The 18,009-nt window shown below is 40.4% G+C and overlaps 1 protein-coding gene across 6 annotated transcripts in view; it reads left to right on the top strand.

Annotated features, from left to right (window-relative positions):
• Positions 1-18,009, top strand: part of Wdr27 (WD repeat domain 27) — a 211,509-nt gene that overhangs the window by 14,040 nt on the left and 179,460 nt on the right. For all 6 annotated transcript variants that reach the window (XM_010628906.2, XM_010628903.2, XM_019208131.2 and 3 more), the window contains exons 4-9: positions 3,288-3,412; positions 4,421-4,534; positions 6,670-6,721; positions 9,993-10,063; positions 10,726-10,846; positions 11,773-11,875. In XM_010628906.2, coding sequence (XP_010627208.1) covers positions 3,288-3,412; positions 4,421-4,534; positions 6,670-6,721; positions 9,993-10,063; positions 10,726-10,846; positions 11,773-11,875 — 586 coding nt within the window. The remainder of the gene's footprint in view (positions 1-3,287; positions 3,413-4,420; positions 4,535-6,669; positions 6,722-9,992; positions 10,064-10,725; positions 10,847-11,772; positions 11,876-18,009) is intronic.

Here is an 18,009-nt window from a genome sequence, read left to right as displayed (position 1 = left end):
TGTGTGTGTGTGTGTGTGTGTGTGTGTGTGTGTTTTGTCTCTCTCTCTCTTTTTTTTTTTTTAATTGTTGAGCTTTTTAGTAAGGCCGATTCTCTTCTCTCTTTTGTTTTAGGCATGGCTTGGGCTATGAATGTCTTATAATTTATATGTCTTTAAGCAGGGCTGTAGGCAGACCAGTCAAGTCTGGTCTATATTTAACCTGGAGTCAATGTAAAGAAACTGATCAGGTGCTCTTGTTGCTCTCCTTCACCAGTTACCACTCCATACACATGCCCAGTTATTCTGTCAGTTGTTCCTTTGGCCAGCCACCCTACACCAAAGTGAAGGAGAAAAAGTGGGCTACCCAGACAGAATGCTCCGATGCACAAAGTAGGGGCAAACCGGCTTTAACGCGGGCAGCTCAGTGAGTGACTCCGGTCCGTGTAGGAGCCCTAAATAGTTGTTTATTTACCTCTTTTTATATTTATGAGGCTTAGTCTCATTAGAGTTTCCTTGGGAATATAGTAAGCAGGATTTACACAAAGCAGAGCAGTGGGGTGGCAGTGGAGGCAAAGAGTTCTGGCTGAGCTTTCTTTCTGAGTCTGTTATGCTCCTTTGGTGACAGATTACAGAAACTATCATGGTTACTCCATTGCATTCCACAAAAAGCACAGCTTCCCAGTTAACCTATAGTTAGTCATCCAATAACACAGTCAGCCCACAGTTGCCCAATTCCGTATGGAGGGGTGGGTTCCTCTCTCAAAAGGAAGGCCAATTTGTTTCACAAAGAGATTTCAACTTCTGGGGGATCAGCTTTATTCCACAGTCCGCCATGTGGCCTCTTTTACAGTTCTCTAACATATATCCTGACAGGGTGGGTTTTGACTCTTTTTCCATATCCACTCTGTTGTGATGATTAAATTTAAATCAGTCTCTCACGTACTTTTGCTTTAGGAACAGTCTGAGCTCTATCAAATTAATAAGCAGTCATGCATATTTTTGACTCTTTTGAGCAACCACAAGCTTTTGGAAGGAACAGCATGAGCTTTTATCAAACCAACAAATAAATATACATGTTTCCTTGATAAGTCACATCTGCTCACTTTCTCAATGTATGTAAACTTTCCAGTTTTGTTATTATCTCTCTTTGTACCCTTTTACCAAGATAAAACCTTTGTTACTTAACATCTTTTCATCTCAGAAATATCTTTCGTACTTAACAGCCTTCTTAATATTTTTTCTCTGTCTCACTCATGATAAATCTTTTGTAACAAGCTAACTTGGCGGTAGCTGCTTTGACTTTAGTATATGTGCTGCCGAAGCAAGCACGCTGCTTTGATTTTAAAGTGTCCCCTTTTTTCCTGTTTTCAGGTTGTTATATTTTAAATTTGACTGGCTGCTGTGAGCAGTAACTTTGAATTAGTATTCTTACCTTAAATCAATGGAGCAGAGAGAAGAGCAAGTTTACCCTAACAATTAAAAAATTTGCAGTGTACAAGACATGTTTTAAGCACATCAACTGAACATCATCTCAAATTGGAAACCAAAAGTGCATTTACCAATTAGCTAATATTTGTAATTTGGTTTGTCTTGTAAAACCTCTTTGTGTCTGTTAGAACACTGTTGCAGTTTTTCAACTTTGACTATGCAGCCCCAGGCTGGGGTTGTTTTGGCTTTCGGACCTTTATAGGCAGTGTCAGACCAGTGAGGCTGAACTTAGGGCTCTAAATGCTGGGAGTGTTTCACTGTTTTGCTTTGTGTTCTTTGGAGCTTTCCCACCTGTTTTAACTGCATTTATTTACGTGTACTCATGCAGTTTTTCATTTCAGATCTTTCTAACCTGGGTGTGGGATTTGTTTAACTCCGCAAGTCTGACTTCCCAGCACCCGCCTGTGCAAGTCATTCTTGTTGGGAGCCTGTCCCACCAGCTGTTTGACAGTTGTCTTGGAGCCACTGTTGCTTGTGGGCTGCTCCTGTGTTCTATTAGGACTTGCAGGTTTCTTCTAACTTCCCCTGAGTCGGAGTACTAGGTACAGCCAGGGAGGTGACCAGGCTCCCCTTCTGCCCTAACAAGACTAGTTCCCCAAAACCTTACTGTGGTCCTGTAGCATGCTGTTCCAGAATCGTCCCAAACCCCAGAAGATTTCTTTTGTGCTGGTGCAGGGTGCGGGTGGGGGTGGTGCTCCTGGGCTACAAGAGAGCGGATTCCCTCTCTGAGCTGAAGTCTCACCTGATGGCACCAGAGGTGTCAGGATTTTCACAGCTCAGAACCCCCTCATACCTGCAGGCAAAGGGGAGAGAGCAACTCTGTTGTCTCCAGTCTCTTTGTGGTCACCAGAAATGTTGCAGAATTCCAAAAGGACAAGAGAGACCAAATGGAAATCAGGAGGATTTATTAGCAACTGAGTGTTTGAACAAAGAAAAGAAAAGTTCTAATTGTTATATATTTAGTCAAAGGAGGGGGTGGTCTTTCTAGTGACATAGTGAGTTTAACAAAACAGGACAAGAGCAGACAGTTTAATAATCTTTAAAATGCCTTATAAGAAGACAGTGTCTTATAAATCAGGTGGGAACACAGTGTCATAAACTTTGTTTATAGAACATCCGCAGGGGTTACAAAATTTTATAGGAATATGACTGTTTACCTTATCAGTACCATGGGAAAGTCAGTAATCATGGGAAGTGGGGGCAAGACCTGTGTGGGGAGCTGCTAGACTGCTTCCATCTAGTAGAACTGATTTTAAGTTCTGCTTTACCTACAGACACGTCCTGTGTTCTGAGTGCTTTCAAAGAATCGTTAATGTCTACTGGTGTAGATATTCTGAATGAACCAAAATCATCAGGGCATGGTGGTGCATACCTGTAATCTGAACTACTTGGGGTGGTAAGGCAAGAGGATTGCAAGTTCTAGCCCAGCCTGGGCAATTTACTGGATCCTATCCCAGAAGAAAACAAAGAGGACAGGGATGATGTAGCTCATTTGTCGAGCACCTTCCTAACATGTCTGAGGCCCTGGGTTCAATGCCTAGCATAGCCACAAACAGAACCAAAATTGTATTTGAGTTCATTAAAACTCCCCATGCAAGGGCCGCGGTTTTAGATCAGTGGTTCTGCCTGCTGCCTCGCAAGTGCAAGGTCCTGAGTTTGATCCCTGGTACCCAGAAACAAAATAAATCCCCAAATTCCCCCTTCAATCTTACATAACAGAACTTACTGAAGTAAGCTTACTGAAGTTAGCTTTTTCCTCACAACACGATATCATATTGTGAGTTTGATTAACTGACACTCCTGTCTGAAACCCCCTCTAGGGCTGCTTCCTCGAGGTACTATCATGAGCACCCTTCTGAGGAAAGTGCTGTGTTTAAGATTTAGTCCAGATGATCATGTTGTTGCGGTTGGTTCTGGAAACACAGTATTCATGCTGGATGTCAAGGTAAGATTTAGCAAACTCAGCAGAGATCCCCAGAGCACAGAGCTGATGGGGCCTCTCAGTGGCCAGATCCTGCCCTTTTTCCTTTTTCTGCTCTGTTTTTATACTGAGAGTTTTAGTTTGATGCATTTTTAGAAAGATGTTAGGGGAAAAAAAAAAGAAAATATGTCTTTATTTTACAGTTTGTATAAAAAATGTCATTAGAACTTTACAGAAAATCTGGCCATTTAGGGATGATCTTAGTAAACATGTTTAGTAAGCTTTTATCTCACATTATTTCCGATGGGGTCCCCATAGTCATCTGAAGGCAGTGCTTCCTCATCTCTGTTGAAATCCTTGGCTCCCACCAAGAACCACACTTCTCACTTATTTTTTAATTGAAAGTAGTTTGAGTAAATGTAAATATCTTATAGCTTGTTGGTTTTAAATCCAGTTGCAACTGCTTGATTCATGGTAGAGTAAGGCCTAGAGTCACAGAGCAGGGGCTGGGACTTGGGGCAGCCTGAAGGAGGACTTTGTTTCCCTGCAATTGTGTCTGCTGGAGTTGCAGTGTGGACATTACCCACAGCTGGTCATGTCTTGGCTCCTGTTTACAGATCAGTTCAGGAAAGCAGAAGTCGTCTCTCTGCTTTGCAGGGTTTGGGCTCCTTGTCAAATTAAGGTGCCCACAAAGAGAAGTCAGCGACCTTGTGTCAGCCACAGTAGGATAGGGTGTGTTGTGCTGGTTGGAAGAGGGCTTGAGGAGTTTCCTGTTGAACAGACTGCTACAGCCCCCAGGATAAGTTGGTGATTCATCTTGGAAGTTTAATGTTTAGGTTTACAGAGGGATACAGTAGTTCTGCATTTGGAAGAGGCGGCTTATAAGTAGTTATTTCAATAGAAGTATTGTACTATAAATAGGGAAATGCTGTGTGTGTGTGTGTGTGTGTGTGTGTGTGTGTGTGTGTTTGTGATTTCTTTATGGAAATAATTCCAAAAGATTCCATCAGTAATCTTCTTCACAACTTCTAGGATCATGCTGTGCTGGTGGAGCTAGAGGGCCATCAGGGCCCAGTGACTGCTGTGGAATTTTGTCCTTGGCAATCACACATGCTTATCTCATTGTCTGAAGACCGAAGCTTTAAGGTAAGGGCAGACAGTAGGCAGTACTCCAAAACCTGAAAAATGCCTATGAACACATAGACGCAGAGCTGTTTGATGGCCACTGCCATATACATGGCTTTATTTCTGCCACACTGCTGTACAAAGGCTATTATCCTGAACTTTCACACAAAAGTGGAGACTTGATGTTCTGGTGGGGATTAGGAGCTGAGTTGGGATTGCTGACAGCACAACTCTGGGCTTTCTGGGATTCTCCTCAGACCTAGGATCTTCAGAGCTGAATTATTAGTTTACAGCCACACCATTTCCTAGTGACCAAGAGCAGAAGAACCAGGATCCCCTATCAGGGAAGCAATCAGAAGTAAAACATGCTTTAAAAGGAAATAAAGTGCAAATTTACCTCCCATCAATCCCGAGTTAATAGGTGTCATTATGATTTACTGAAAAAGGAAGGACCTTTATCTATCTGGAGAGAAAAGTTGAGGGTAATAATGGACAGCAGAAGAGAGAAGTTGTAAAAGTACATCCCTTATGTAGTTCAAAACACCTGCCTGATGAAAACTGGTGAAAGGGCATTGATTTTCCCCATCCTGGAAGTGGCACAGAGGCTTGAATCCCAGTTGTATCACTGATCAGTGGTACTGGGCACACAACCTCCTGTCTCAATTTTCTACTAGTAAAACCCTGGTTTGGAAGCATAGTTTGCTCCGGAAACATAGAAAACAAAGCAAATTTCCCTATAAGAAATAATGGAAACTCAGATGATTCATTTTGCAACCCCCAAATAGTCATATAGACTTGATTACAATACTGTAATAAAATACAAAATATAAAGAAAAATAAATAAATTAACCTGCACTTACTTTTGAAAACCTTCATGGCTGGTGTGAAGGAGACAAGAGAGGAGGGTTATTTCACTTTCTCTGATGGAATCACTGCTGTCTCTTGCCTCAATGGCATCTTTTTCTTTTTGTGCAATTTTAACAAGGAACCTATCCAGTGATACTTGATTTTGCCTACTTTTGAGGATTTTATGGAAATGTGACATTGCATTATCATATAGACAAGTTTGTCACTTACACTGCTATAGCCTTATTCGGGTGGTGCTATTCTACAAAATTTTGCACTTTTACCCACATGTTACATATCTACCTAATCTCATTTGAAGTAAAGACTTCCTCTACCTTGTTCTCTTCTGTAGATGAGATCTCCTCCAAATCTCTTGCTGTTGGGAGACAATCACCCAAAATTCTACAGATAGAGGAGTGGGGCAGAGAGAACCATTAGATCCATTACAATCAGTGATGTTCAGTGTAATGTTATACTTGTATTGCAGGGCATCACTTGTTTATCAATTGAAATTTATTGGATATGTTTGTTTGTCTTTTGGACACTCGCAGAACAAGTTAATCGCAATCCAAGGTTTTACTGTGTGTGAAATGGATAACACAGTACCCTTGCTTTTGGCAGTGGTGAGAAAAAAAGGAATTGAAGTTTTGAAAAGACATCTATATAGCTGCCATAGGGGAAGTAGTGTGTCTGCAGCAAATGTAAGCGATGGTCACAGAAAATAAACAGAACATAGCCCTAAAGATGAGTTCAGTGACAGTCGGGATGAAGCCCTGCAGATGAGTTCCTTGTACAGTCAGGATGCTCTGTAGGAATGAGCTTGATGTACATTCAGGACCCTCTGGTGTGAGAGCACTGCACAGCTAGGATGCTCTGTAGGGTGAGCTCACTATACCCTCATACAGTGAAGACACTTTATAAGGTGAGCTCTCTGTGCAATCAGGATCATCTCTGCAGAGGGACTGCTCTGCTATCCAGTGCCAGGATGCTCCCTAGGTGAGCTTACACTCTCACTCCTCTGCCATGTTGGGTACAGATACAAAGTTGTTTCTAACTTTGTCATAGGATTTGGTTTTAATCTTTTCAGACCCCAAATTTGTATTCTCCTGAAGTATGAGATCTTTTTGTCAGTACTCCAGTGTTACTATTCCAATATTACTGCATTTCTATTGTTTTTAATGCATAATTTTATTTTCTGTTTTTACAGTCATTCACATGGATTAATATATAATTTGGTAGAATTTAGTTCAAGGTACAACAACAATAGAAACATTTTTACCTTCTCTAAAAGAATGTCTCTTTGCTTAAAGGTCTGGGACCATATTATGGGATCAATAATATTCAGCTCATCCATTTTAACAGGTAAATTTGAACTTTTCTACCTTGTACCTGACAGGCTTTCTGTAACCAAATTCTCACCATTCGCCTGCTATCCCTCACGTGATCCTCTCACGTACTGAGTAGATTTGAATCCTGGAAGTTTTTTTTATTAGAGCATGTTAGTTTTACAGACTAGCGTGTTTCATTTGGCTAGATTTTTGCACGCGTGTAACATACTTTGATCTTTTTCACAGTCACGTAGTTAACCACTTTGCCTTCCCCTCCCCATTTCCTTTTTCCTGTAAGAGCCCCCTTTCTCCTTTGATCACCTTTGTATTGATACCATTAGTATCAGGCTCGTGGTTTTACAAATGTTGAAGAACGAAGTCTTGAACCAAAGGAGAAAGTTAGGAGATTTTTATTGGAAATAAGAAGAACAGCTCCTAGATTTTTAGAATGGGTCCTGGATGGGATTCCTGCCTGGTCACTTGATTTGGAGTCACATGTAGGTAAACAGAGCATAGGGATTTCTTAATCATTTAGTGGTCACCTGGTGCAGGTGGCCATGAAGTTAAATGACCAGTTGGAACTTTGGCTCACTCTCTCAGTTTCTTTACATAGTTTTTATAGTAAACTGAGATCTTAGAAAGAACTGGTTATTGTGCATTATAGTTTCCTCAGAACTCAGGAACTTAGTAGGGGTGGACGTATTTTCTTTTTAGGATGGAAAGGCTGTATTTCCTGTTGCCTGAGGAATGGATATTCCTGGCCCAAAGTCCTAGTTTCCTATTTATATTTAAATTTTCATTGGTATGGCTGATTACCCAATTTTTTATCAGCCTTTCCCCCTACCTACTATTCCACTCATAAGCTAAGTAAACTATCTTCTACACTATCTTTTGTTTTTTGTTTGTTTAGATCCCACATATGAGAAAACATGCAATATTTATCTTTCTGAGTTTGACTTATTTTACTTAATATGACGATCTCCAGTTCTATCCATTTTCCTGCAGTGATACCACAGTGGAGTATTATTCAGTCATTCAAAGGAGCAGAACAATGTCCTTGGAGTTTTTAACTTAAACATATGCTTGAAGTCTGAGCTTTTCTGTCTCATAGAATTGAACAAAGCATATTGGCTCTCAGATAAAGGGCCTGGCCATAGGGGGTCCTGTGCTCTCCTGATGAGACTCAGAACGGTGGTATTTGGAGACTGTGCCCCCTAACCCCTCATTCTGAGGCCCAGTATACAGTGAGGAGAGGCCAGCATGCTTGACTCAGTAAGGCTAGAGACATTTGCACAGCTCCTGAATTCTGTGGTAACTGTGCTGTCCTCAACTTGTCTTTTTGGAGGTAAATGAGTCCAACATGTGATCACAGAGGTGTGGGTCCCATCTGTTAAGCAGTAGGGGAGACTCTTGTGGTATGGGTCTCCCTCCCAGAAGGAGGGACCTGGTTAGGTTGTCCTGAAGGGACATCTCTGTGTGTTTCTCCCAGCATCTCCTGGCTGCTGCCCTTGTGCCTGGCTGGCTTCTCATCTGTGTACAGTGTGTTCCTATGGAAGGTCATGGAAGGTCATGTAAGGTAGCAATGTCGCAAGATGAGAGATTTAAAAATGCTATTTAAAGAATATGCAGATAATTTGGCAACTTGATAGTTACTGTTATATTTTCCTAAAGATTCTATATTCTCCCTGAGGTTAGTTTATTCGTATGTAGAATATAGTATCCTAATAATTTGAATACATTTACCAATCTGTGATAAAGCACAGTTCTTGGAAGGATATTGGAATTATTATATATAGAATTTGTTATATGGAATTATTACTTGATTCTCAAGATAATTATAAACTTCATGTTTGTTGTCATTAATAGCTTATTTGGACATATAATGTTTACTTTTTTATTGCTTTTTTATAAAATGATATAATTTTTAAAATTTCAAAAATTTTATTAGTACATGTTTGCAACTCATGGAGTTTGCAATCTTTTTTTATTTTTTTGGTACTGGGGATCAAACTCGGGACCTTGTGCTTGTGAGGCAGGCAGTAGCACCACTGAATCCCCAGCCCTTATAATCGTCTTGGCAAGTGGTTACATGTACATAGCACAGCTTTGCTTCTTTTTTTGGACAAAATATTTTAAAATATACATTTATCTAGTTCTTCTAATTCTTGACAAGTTAGTGTAATTTTAACACATTGACATTTGACATTCTAGGCAACAATTTTAAAAAGCGTTTTATTAGTGCATGCAAATATTACATGATGATAGGTTTATTTTGGGAAGTTGAAACATACAATTAATATATCAATACATTTTAGTCCTCTTGCCTTCCTTTGTTTATCCTCCCCTCTCCTGCTTATCCCCTTCTCTGTCTTCAGAAGTCTACTTTTGGTTTCCTGTCTTTTATGTATGTATGTCTGTTTCTCATATAAGAGAAGTCATGTGACTTTAACTTTTTTTTTTCCAGTACTGGGTATCGAACTCAGGACCTTGTGCTTGCCAGGCAGGCATGGTGCCATAGAGCTAAATCCCTGGCCCTGAAGTTTAACTTTCTGAGCCTGGCTAATTTCACTGAACATGATGATTTCTAGTTTCATCCATTTTCCAGCAAATTACATCCTTCTTTTGTGGTTAATATTCATATGTATATGTACACACATATATTTATATCACATTTTTAATCTGTCCATCTGTTGATGGTCATCAAGGCTATTTCCATAGCTTAGGTATTGTGGATTGTGCTCTTATAAATATACATCTATATTATGGCACACAGTCCTTATTTCTTAATTTTTTTTTTTTTTTGGGTACCAGAGATCGAACTTGGGTCCTTGAGCTTGCAAGGCAGGTGGTGGAACCACTGAGCTAAATCCCCAGCCCCACAGTCCTTAATTCTTTTGGGAACATGCCTAGGAGTGGTATATCTGTGTCAAATAGTATTTCTGTATTTAGTCTTTTGAGGAACCACCATGCTGATTTTCCTAGTGGTTGTACTAGTTTATATTCTCACCAACAAGATTCCTTTTTGCCAACATCTTTGCTGAAAAAATATTTTTCTGTATCCTTGACAATAGCCATTCTGACTGGTGTGAGATGGAATTTAATGTGTATTTAATGTGCATTTAATGTATTTAATGTGCATTTCTTTGGTGGGTAGAGATGTTGAACATTTTTCATGTACTTTTTGTCCCCCTTTAAGAAAAAATGGTTTCAGAATCATTCCGACTTGACAGACGGCAGTACTGTGAGTAAAGGTGATGATTGTGGTCTACTGAGGAGTCTAACTGTGCTTCTGCTCCTTTCCATAGCATATCCTCTCCTGAGTTTGCACATCCATGAGGAGAGTCAGCAGCTCATCACTGGATGCGCTGACGGGCAGGTGAGAGCTACAGAATTGCATACTAGTTTGCAAACATTGCTATAAGTGAACCTGTGCACTGAAGTCTTTGTTTTGATACCGCTTTGAATGTTTTTGTGATTTGTCACTGTGGGGCCAGGGAGGGATGATCAGCTCCTGGGCCCCAGTTATGGTAATCTGCCTGTTCTAGAAGCTCCATGTATGTGTGCGGTGCCAAAAATGTTGAAAAACAGATGTTTAACCTGTTTAAAAAAGTTTTTATCTGAGCATTTTAGGTTTACTTCACAAAGCATGGATATATATTTGGAAGCTAATTTTTTTTACAAAGTCAGTTGTTGTGGTCAGAAGTACTCCTGGCTTGAGGCCTGTGGTGTAGAGGAGTCTGGGCATGAGTTTTGGGGATCTAGCAGGTGGGCATCTTGCAGAGACCTTTGCAGCCAGGGTCACTGCCCCTGTGCTCTTGGTTGATTGTCCATTCTGACAGGTGCTATGAGATCTTGGCATCTCTGGGAAAGGGAAGCCACTGGGATAGAAGAACAGCCAAGCCACATCTCTGAAGGATGGCAAGGGGCAGATTTCTTTGACTTATCAATTTTGAACTATGTTCTCTTCAGGTTTTTACTCCTTATTCCTAAATGCCACCATTAAAAGAGATATGTTTTTGAATGTGTTTGTTTTCACAGCTTTGGGTTTTCAGTTTGATCGAAGGACATCATTACCGCTGCATGGCCCGCATGGACCTGAGGAAGAAAAGTGAGACTTTCTTCACCAGGAGGGAGAAGTCTGGAGTGTACAGCCTGCAAGGTGTGTTGCTTAGGTCTACTTGGGGCCTCCTTGTGTACACAGCACTCATGGCATGATGTGAGGCCTCTGTAAGACAGAGTGGGGAGGAGCTAGGAACAAGAATTTCTCATTTAGGGGAATCCCAAGACCCTAATCTCAGATGATCACCTGGGCCCTAGGAGGCCCTGTAGTGGGAGCAGAGGTTGGGCTAGCACAGGTAAGGTGCCACTGTGGGTGGGGGCTGAAGCTGCAGTACACAGGAGGGCACAAGGCTCTGGGTTGTTGGTGTGGCGGTGGGAGTCTAGTCAGGACAGGTCTGTAGGTCTCAGGGGCTGGGGTGTGAGCGGACTGGTGCTCTGCATAGGTGGCTCAAACTGTACCCTGCCTCCACCTCCAGTCCCCACCTCTGTCCTGCACATTGTAGATGGTACCTCTAACAGCCACCCTGCCGTAACATCCAGGCTCCCACCTCTCCTGTTCATCACAGGTGCTACCTCCTCCATCAGCCCTTTTCTTCAGTTTGTGTTCATTGCAGATGGTTTTAAACCATTTCTGTAGAGCAGAATTACTTTAATGTACTATATGTAAGTCTTAGATGTAATTATTTGTCTTATAAATGACTATTTATTCATTCATTTCAAATGACCCCAAATCTATTCTAGAAAGTGTGGAGTTAGCCTCTAAGTCAACCTTCTCCTCTTCCCTACTCCCCCCACTTTTTTTTTCTATACTTGAAATTCCATCCCTTACCTATCTCTAAATGTAGAGGATAATTTTAGTGTTTACCTTATTTTTTAATATATTTAATCCTAGGTGTTTTTCTGGCTCATGATTTTATTGTTTCAACAACATATACCACGCAGCATCCTGAGTCCATTGTTTTGTCTTTATACTTGATCAATAGGTCTAATTTTGCCTCTCAGTTGACCAGTGTATCTGTTTCCCAGGAGCGAGTGAGCTGGACATGGGAACACAGTCCAGAGTAGCCAGACCTGTCCTGAGCCTCTCACCCTGCCACCTTCCCCACAGGAAGAGCTCTGGAAGCAGAGGGTATGTAGGCACCACAGCAAACCGTGGCAGAAAACCCTTTACACTCCTTCAGGAGCATCAATTTCTGTTCCTAAGAGTGATTAAAATAAAATGCAATGACTTTTGTCTCCAAGTATGTGTTCTTAGAATTGTGTATTTTAAGCTTTAGAGTGGGTGAACTTGGTCATTTTTACTTAAACCTCTTTAACAAAAAGAATTAGCTCATTTTAATTTTGTTTACCAAGTTTAGGCAGATTCTTAACTCCGTAAGAGGACATTTTCTTAGAAAGGGACATGGAAGTCACGTCATTCTGAACCTCCCTTTTCTCTTATGTGTCACAGAGTGTGACCATGGTGGCCTAGAGAATGAATGATTATCCTGAACACTGAGCGAGCTAGAGCGGCTGTCTCATCTGAGAGCACCCCAGCGTTAGGGAGAGTCCCAGGAATAGCATCGGAGCCAAGAACTCTGGCTTTCATTTAGAATATCAGGGTTGGAGCCGGGCGCGGTCGTGCATGCCTGTACTTGGAGCACTTGGAAGCTGAGGCAGGAGGATCACTGTGAGTTCGAGACCAGCCTGGGCTACATAGTGAGTTCCAGGTCAGTCTCAATTACATAGTGAGACCCTGTCTCGAAACCCTGCCCCACAAAAAAGAAAGAAAAATAGTTTTGGTAAGGAACTGTCTCAAGGCTAGTAAGTTTGTCAGGGAAAAGGGAAGGACAATGGCAAGAAACAACATACTTCACTTGTTTAACTATTCACTCCTCACACAGCCTGCGTGGTTTTGCCCTGCATTTTAACCATTCACTGATCGGCCAAGTCCCATATTTCCTTCTTTGTTATTTTACAGGATCAGGGGTTGGGAGGAAGAAAGGAAAATAGCATAGATGGGTATCTGGCTCGATGAACAAAGGTCATGGCCTCAGCATGGAGCACCTGCCAAAGCAAAACACAGGACCTTGAGGACTATAAGAGAAGACAACAGAGAGACAGTTCCATTTAGTAGTAAGAGTCCAGTTGTGAAGACTGAGGCTGTAAAACCAATTTTTTGGGTTGAGCCATAGGCAGTGTCATTAGGGTGATTTAAGGTGATAGTGTGAGCTTCCATTTGTAATTTATGAAGTTGGGCCTGTATTCGATCCTGGGGATCAGTAATCACCTTACTAAAATGTGTATGAGAAGCACTGTGAAGCACGGTTGGGCCTCCTCCCAGGCCTGGGATAGGTGTGATGCCCCTGGAATGGTAACTGGTGCCACACCTAAGCTGGTGATGTGTCCAAAGGGCCTCTTGATGATCAACGAAGTGCTGCTTCCGGTCATCATGTCACTCCCAGATTTCTTTATCATTGTAGGTCTGAGTTAGCAGTTAGTTTGAGCAGTTTAAATGGGATGAGTTAAGGTGGATGCAGCAGTCACTGCTGTAGCTTCTGCATACTAGCTACAATTAAATGCCCAGAAAAAATTTTTGTTTTTCTTTTGGTACTGGGGATCAAACTCAGACCTTGCACTTGGGAGGCAGGCACAGTGCCACTGAACTAAATCCCCAGCCCTCAGAAAATGTTTCTGTCCGATATGCCCTTGAAGTGCTGCAGTAATTTATTTAAGGGCTGAATTTTCTGTCCATTTTTCTGTGAGATTGGTGGGGAATCAAGCTTTGGCTTGTGGTTTCAGTACCATAATATGAATAATGTTTAATTGAAAAATATTAAAAATTATGTATATACCATTAGGACGAGAAAGGAATACAGTAACTGCTATAGTTGGTAGTGGTGACTATATATTGTGAAAATTCTTTTGCCAGGAAATACCATGTGTGGAGTAACAGGTGCCAACCGTTGGAATAGCCAGAGTGACCATAGTCCCTACCACAGTCCCTTAAGGGGCTGAAGGAGAAACAAGTTTTATCTGTATATGAGGTATTATTAGAGGAAAAGGTGGTTTTAGATCTCCCCATGCAACTATGTCAAAGACAGGTGAGGTAAGAACATGAGCCAAATAAAACATGTCATTTACTTGAAGTATATATGTTAGCAGGCTCAAAAGATAAGGAGTCTTAGCAAGAGAGTTATGGTAAGTTACATCCATTTGCCAAATTTCACTGCCTTTTAATCAGTGAGGATTGACTTCTGATTGAGAAATAGATTGAAACTGTTCATGACAGTTGGGACATGTATGAACAGTTTGTTTTGCTTGTTTACATGTGATGTGGAAGGAGCAGACAAAGACTTTTAGCCCCTAGATGAATGAATAGATGAGAAGCAAGAACCTCATTCAGAGAGGTAGAGAACGTAACTAAAGTGTCTGCGTGAGCATTGTCCTCCATTAGGGGGCCAGGGTGGCCGGAGTGAGAACGTATGTGTGTAACGTAAAAATGTGCGATGTTCTCCCTGACAAGTTTTTCAGATGTCTGAAAATGTGAAAGAGTGGCTTATCATTTCTATCATGCACTTTTAGAGTCTCTACAGCATAGGCCAAATCAGCAGCAATATTAAGGGGTTGATCATGAACTTTTTTTAAATCAATAATAATATTGATTAGAAGTTGAATTCATGTAGAATGTTAACAGATAACAATTATAAAGTTTTACAGAGAAAACAAGATCAAGGGCAGTATGACACATCAGCATAGTAATTATGACAGTATATTAAATGACATGAAGAAACTTTTACCCAAATTTGTTATCCTTCAATAGAGTGTTATCTAAGAAGCATGTAGTTCTTCATAGATGTACTTTATGTGATACTGCTTTGGACTATACAGTGTTCAATAGAGTGTTATCTAAGAAGCATGTAGTTCTTCATAGATGTACTTTATGTGATACTGCTTTGGACTATACAGTGTTTGAGCATTTTTAAGTGAGATTTCATTTATATATATACATATATATATATATATGTATATATATAAAATGTCACAAATGACACATCATCACATAAGCATGAGCTTTGAGGAAAAGTATTTGTGTCATTTGGCTGACTGCCTCATGTTAGACTGGCACATATATTTTATCATAAATAGTTGGAAACTAAGGAGAAGCCAGATATTTGAGTTTAAAAGTTTATCATGATCAATAATTTTAGTCTAGAAGTCAGCAGTATGATAAGATGTTTTATATGTTTGAAAACATGTATATGTGAGAAATATAAATATATTTCATGTACTATGAAGTCAGCGGTACTGAGTATCACAGACCAGACTGGAACTGCCCAAGGTGGCAGCTGTCTTCTGTTTCGTTTCCCCTCTCCCTCTTCCCCTCCCCTCCCCCCCTCCTCTTTTCTTTTTTGTCATTAACCAGGCTCTGCTAGTCCTGTAGAAAAGCTCATGTTTAGTATTAATCTCAGAAATGAGGGTTTAAGCCGTTGTCTGAAAGCACCAGTTAAACTGGAGAAGAGAGTTGAGACCTGCAAAGGAGTGACTGGTAACAGTCAGGACCATAGCCTCTAATCTTTTTGGAGCAATGAGGAGCTTTTGGAAGGAATGGGTTGTGCTCAGACTAATGAGAGCAAAGCTTAAAATAACTAAACACACATATTCCTTTCTGTAAAATGTTTACAAATTGGTTTTTGACATCCTTGAGACTTTTAGTTTGACATTATTTCTTTTTCTGTCTAGTAGGACAGAAACTTTATCATATAAGATCCTTTCACATCAAAAATATATCTCTATACTTATAACTTTCTTTGTATCTTCTTCTTTATTCTACTTACTATAATCTTTCTATGACAAACCTGGCAGTTGCCACTTGGATGTTTGTTTGTTTTTTTTGTTTGTTTTGAGACAGGGTCTCACTACGTAGTTGAGACTGACCTGGAATTCACTATGTAGCGCAGGCTGGTCTCGAAATCACAGGTCCTCTTGCCTCAGCCTCCCAGAATGCTGGGATTACAGGCATGCGCCCTCACGCCCGGACACTTGGATTTTAAAGTGCCCTTTTCCTTCTTTTTTTTTCCTCCTTTGGTCTCAGATTGTTACATTTTAAATTTGACTAGCTATCAGCAAATCTTTAAGTAGCCTTGAATAAGTACCCTTATATTTGCTGACGCATCAGAAGAACAAATTAACCCTCTAATGGTAGTGTAAGAATTTTCAACGTGCAAGCAATGTTTTAAGCATGTCAATTAAACAAAAATAAGAACTGCAATTAGAAGCCAAAAGTAAATTTATCAATCAGCTAAGATTTTTAACAGTGGCCTCTTGTAAATCAAGGATACAGTATTTATGTCTAGCACACCATCTGGGACAGTATTCCAGGAAGGATTTCCTTTTTCTATCTTTGTTTCCATAGACCTACAATCTTTGTTTATTTTGGTTGGTCCTTGTGACTGAGCACTTTGAGAGTCACTTTGCTATACATTGAAGAGGAAGTATAGTCTAATTTCCAATTTTAGCTCATGTACAAGGTTATCTGGTCACCGCAGGTACCCGTTTTATCTCCCTCTGCATTGGTTTTACTGTCTTCGGAACAGTAGTCTCAGGGGTTCTGTGGTTTCTGTGTGTAGACAGAATATCTAAGTAGAGTGAGCCACTAAAAAAATGGGCTGGGACATGTCTCCATTTCCCCCAGGACCTGGTCCACACAGGCACAGAATTTTCTGGGCAAACCCCTAATGGTAAAAGAAATAAATTTGTCTAGACCCAAATTGTATTCCAAAGGCAGGGAAAGTGAGGCTTGAATTCATACTTTTCCAAAAGTGGCACTGATAAGCATGCCAGAGTTGAGAAGCTGTGTGTGTTTATTTTAGCATGTAAGATATTTTTTTTCTACTGTAGGATTTTTGGTCCCATTTTTATGTTTATTTTTTTAATACCAATGAAAAACCGTTTAAATTATTGTAGACAACAATAGATTTTATATTTAAGCAAAATTTGATACAGTTTGAGTGGCTCACAGCTTGAATGAAAACACGTCATTAACCTTCAAGGTATTTTTACCTTTTTAAATTTATTTAAATTAACTCACTGTCAGGCTATGTAAAACACAACCATTGAGATGAGGTCTTGTCTGAAAACCCATATAAATAGTCTTTCATGAAAATCTCAGAAAGAGCCAAAAAAAAAAAGAAGAAAAAGAAAAAGAAAAGAAATGCTACATTTAGGTATTTTTAACAGACATTTTGAATGTTGCTTAAATTATTTCTCCTCTTTAGAGAAAATTTGATCCATATTATAGGCAAAGTAGAAGAACTGAAAGTTAAACCAAAGAAAAAGAAAAGAGACCCCCCCACAAACACTGAAAAACCCAGATGAATTTCCCCTGCTTTCCTAGCAGTTGGACAGCTAAAAGACCTCTGGACTAAAAAGACCTAACTTGCAACCTTGCTGAGATATGCCAGGCTATTACTGCATGGCTGCCTGTGTCACCTTACTAGGATGAAAAGTAGGAGGCGTCCTTGTTCCTTTTCCATGCTTTGGGAAGTTGGTCATTCTCTGTGCTGAACTGTAGCTGTAGATGCCCCACGTTGAGCACCACTTGTCGCGGTGTGCTACCATGATAGCATAGAGAATGGATGATTACTTGGAGACAGGACTTAGTCTGAACACTGAGAGGCCAGAGAGGCTATCTCACCTGAGAGCACCCAGTGTTAAGGAGACTCCCAGGAGTAGCATTGAAGTGCAGAACTCTGGCTTTTATTTAGAGTGTCGATATAAGAGAACAAAAACAAGACAAGAAGCAGTTTGGGCAAGAAACCATCTGTCTTAAGGCTAAGCAGTTTGTTGGGGGAAAGGAGAAGGACAGTGGCCAGATACAACATGCCTTGTTAATCTAAACATGTTGTTGTTTAACTGTTCACTCCTCACACAGCCAGAATGCTTTTGCCCAGCAGTTTAACCATTCACTTTTTGTCCAAGGCCCACATACCCATTTGTGCCATTTATTACTTATTTAAAATGAACCTTAAATGAATTTTTCTTATTTATTTCTGTGCGGAATAGAAATACCGCAAATGCATGGCAACATGAGAAAGCGTTGTGTAACTGTGATCAAAGAACACACCTAGTGTTTGTGCTCACCTCTCCCACCAAGCAAGCTTGGATAACCTTAGAGATTAGGAACTCAGCAGAAGAAGAACTGGTTGTTTCTCTAGATGATGGAGAGGGTTTCTTTTGTAGTATTTTTGTCATTAATTTATATTAATTGTACAAATTAATGTG

The sequence above is a fragment of the Fukomys damarensis genome, unplaced genomic scaffold, assembly GCF_012274545.1.
Source record: "Fukomys damarensis isolate Sample0158 unplaced genomic scaffold, DMR_v1.0_HiC HiC_scaffold_14, whole genome shotgun sequence".
Classification (NCBI taxonomy): Eukaryota; Metazoa; Chordata; class Mammalia; order Rodentia; family Bathyergidae; genus Fukomys; species Fukomys damarensis.
The sequence above is the reverse complement of the archived record's forward strand: the minus strand, read 5'-3'. Positions and strand labels throughout refer to the sequence as shown.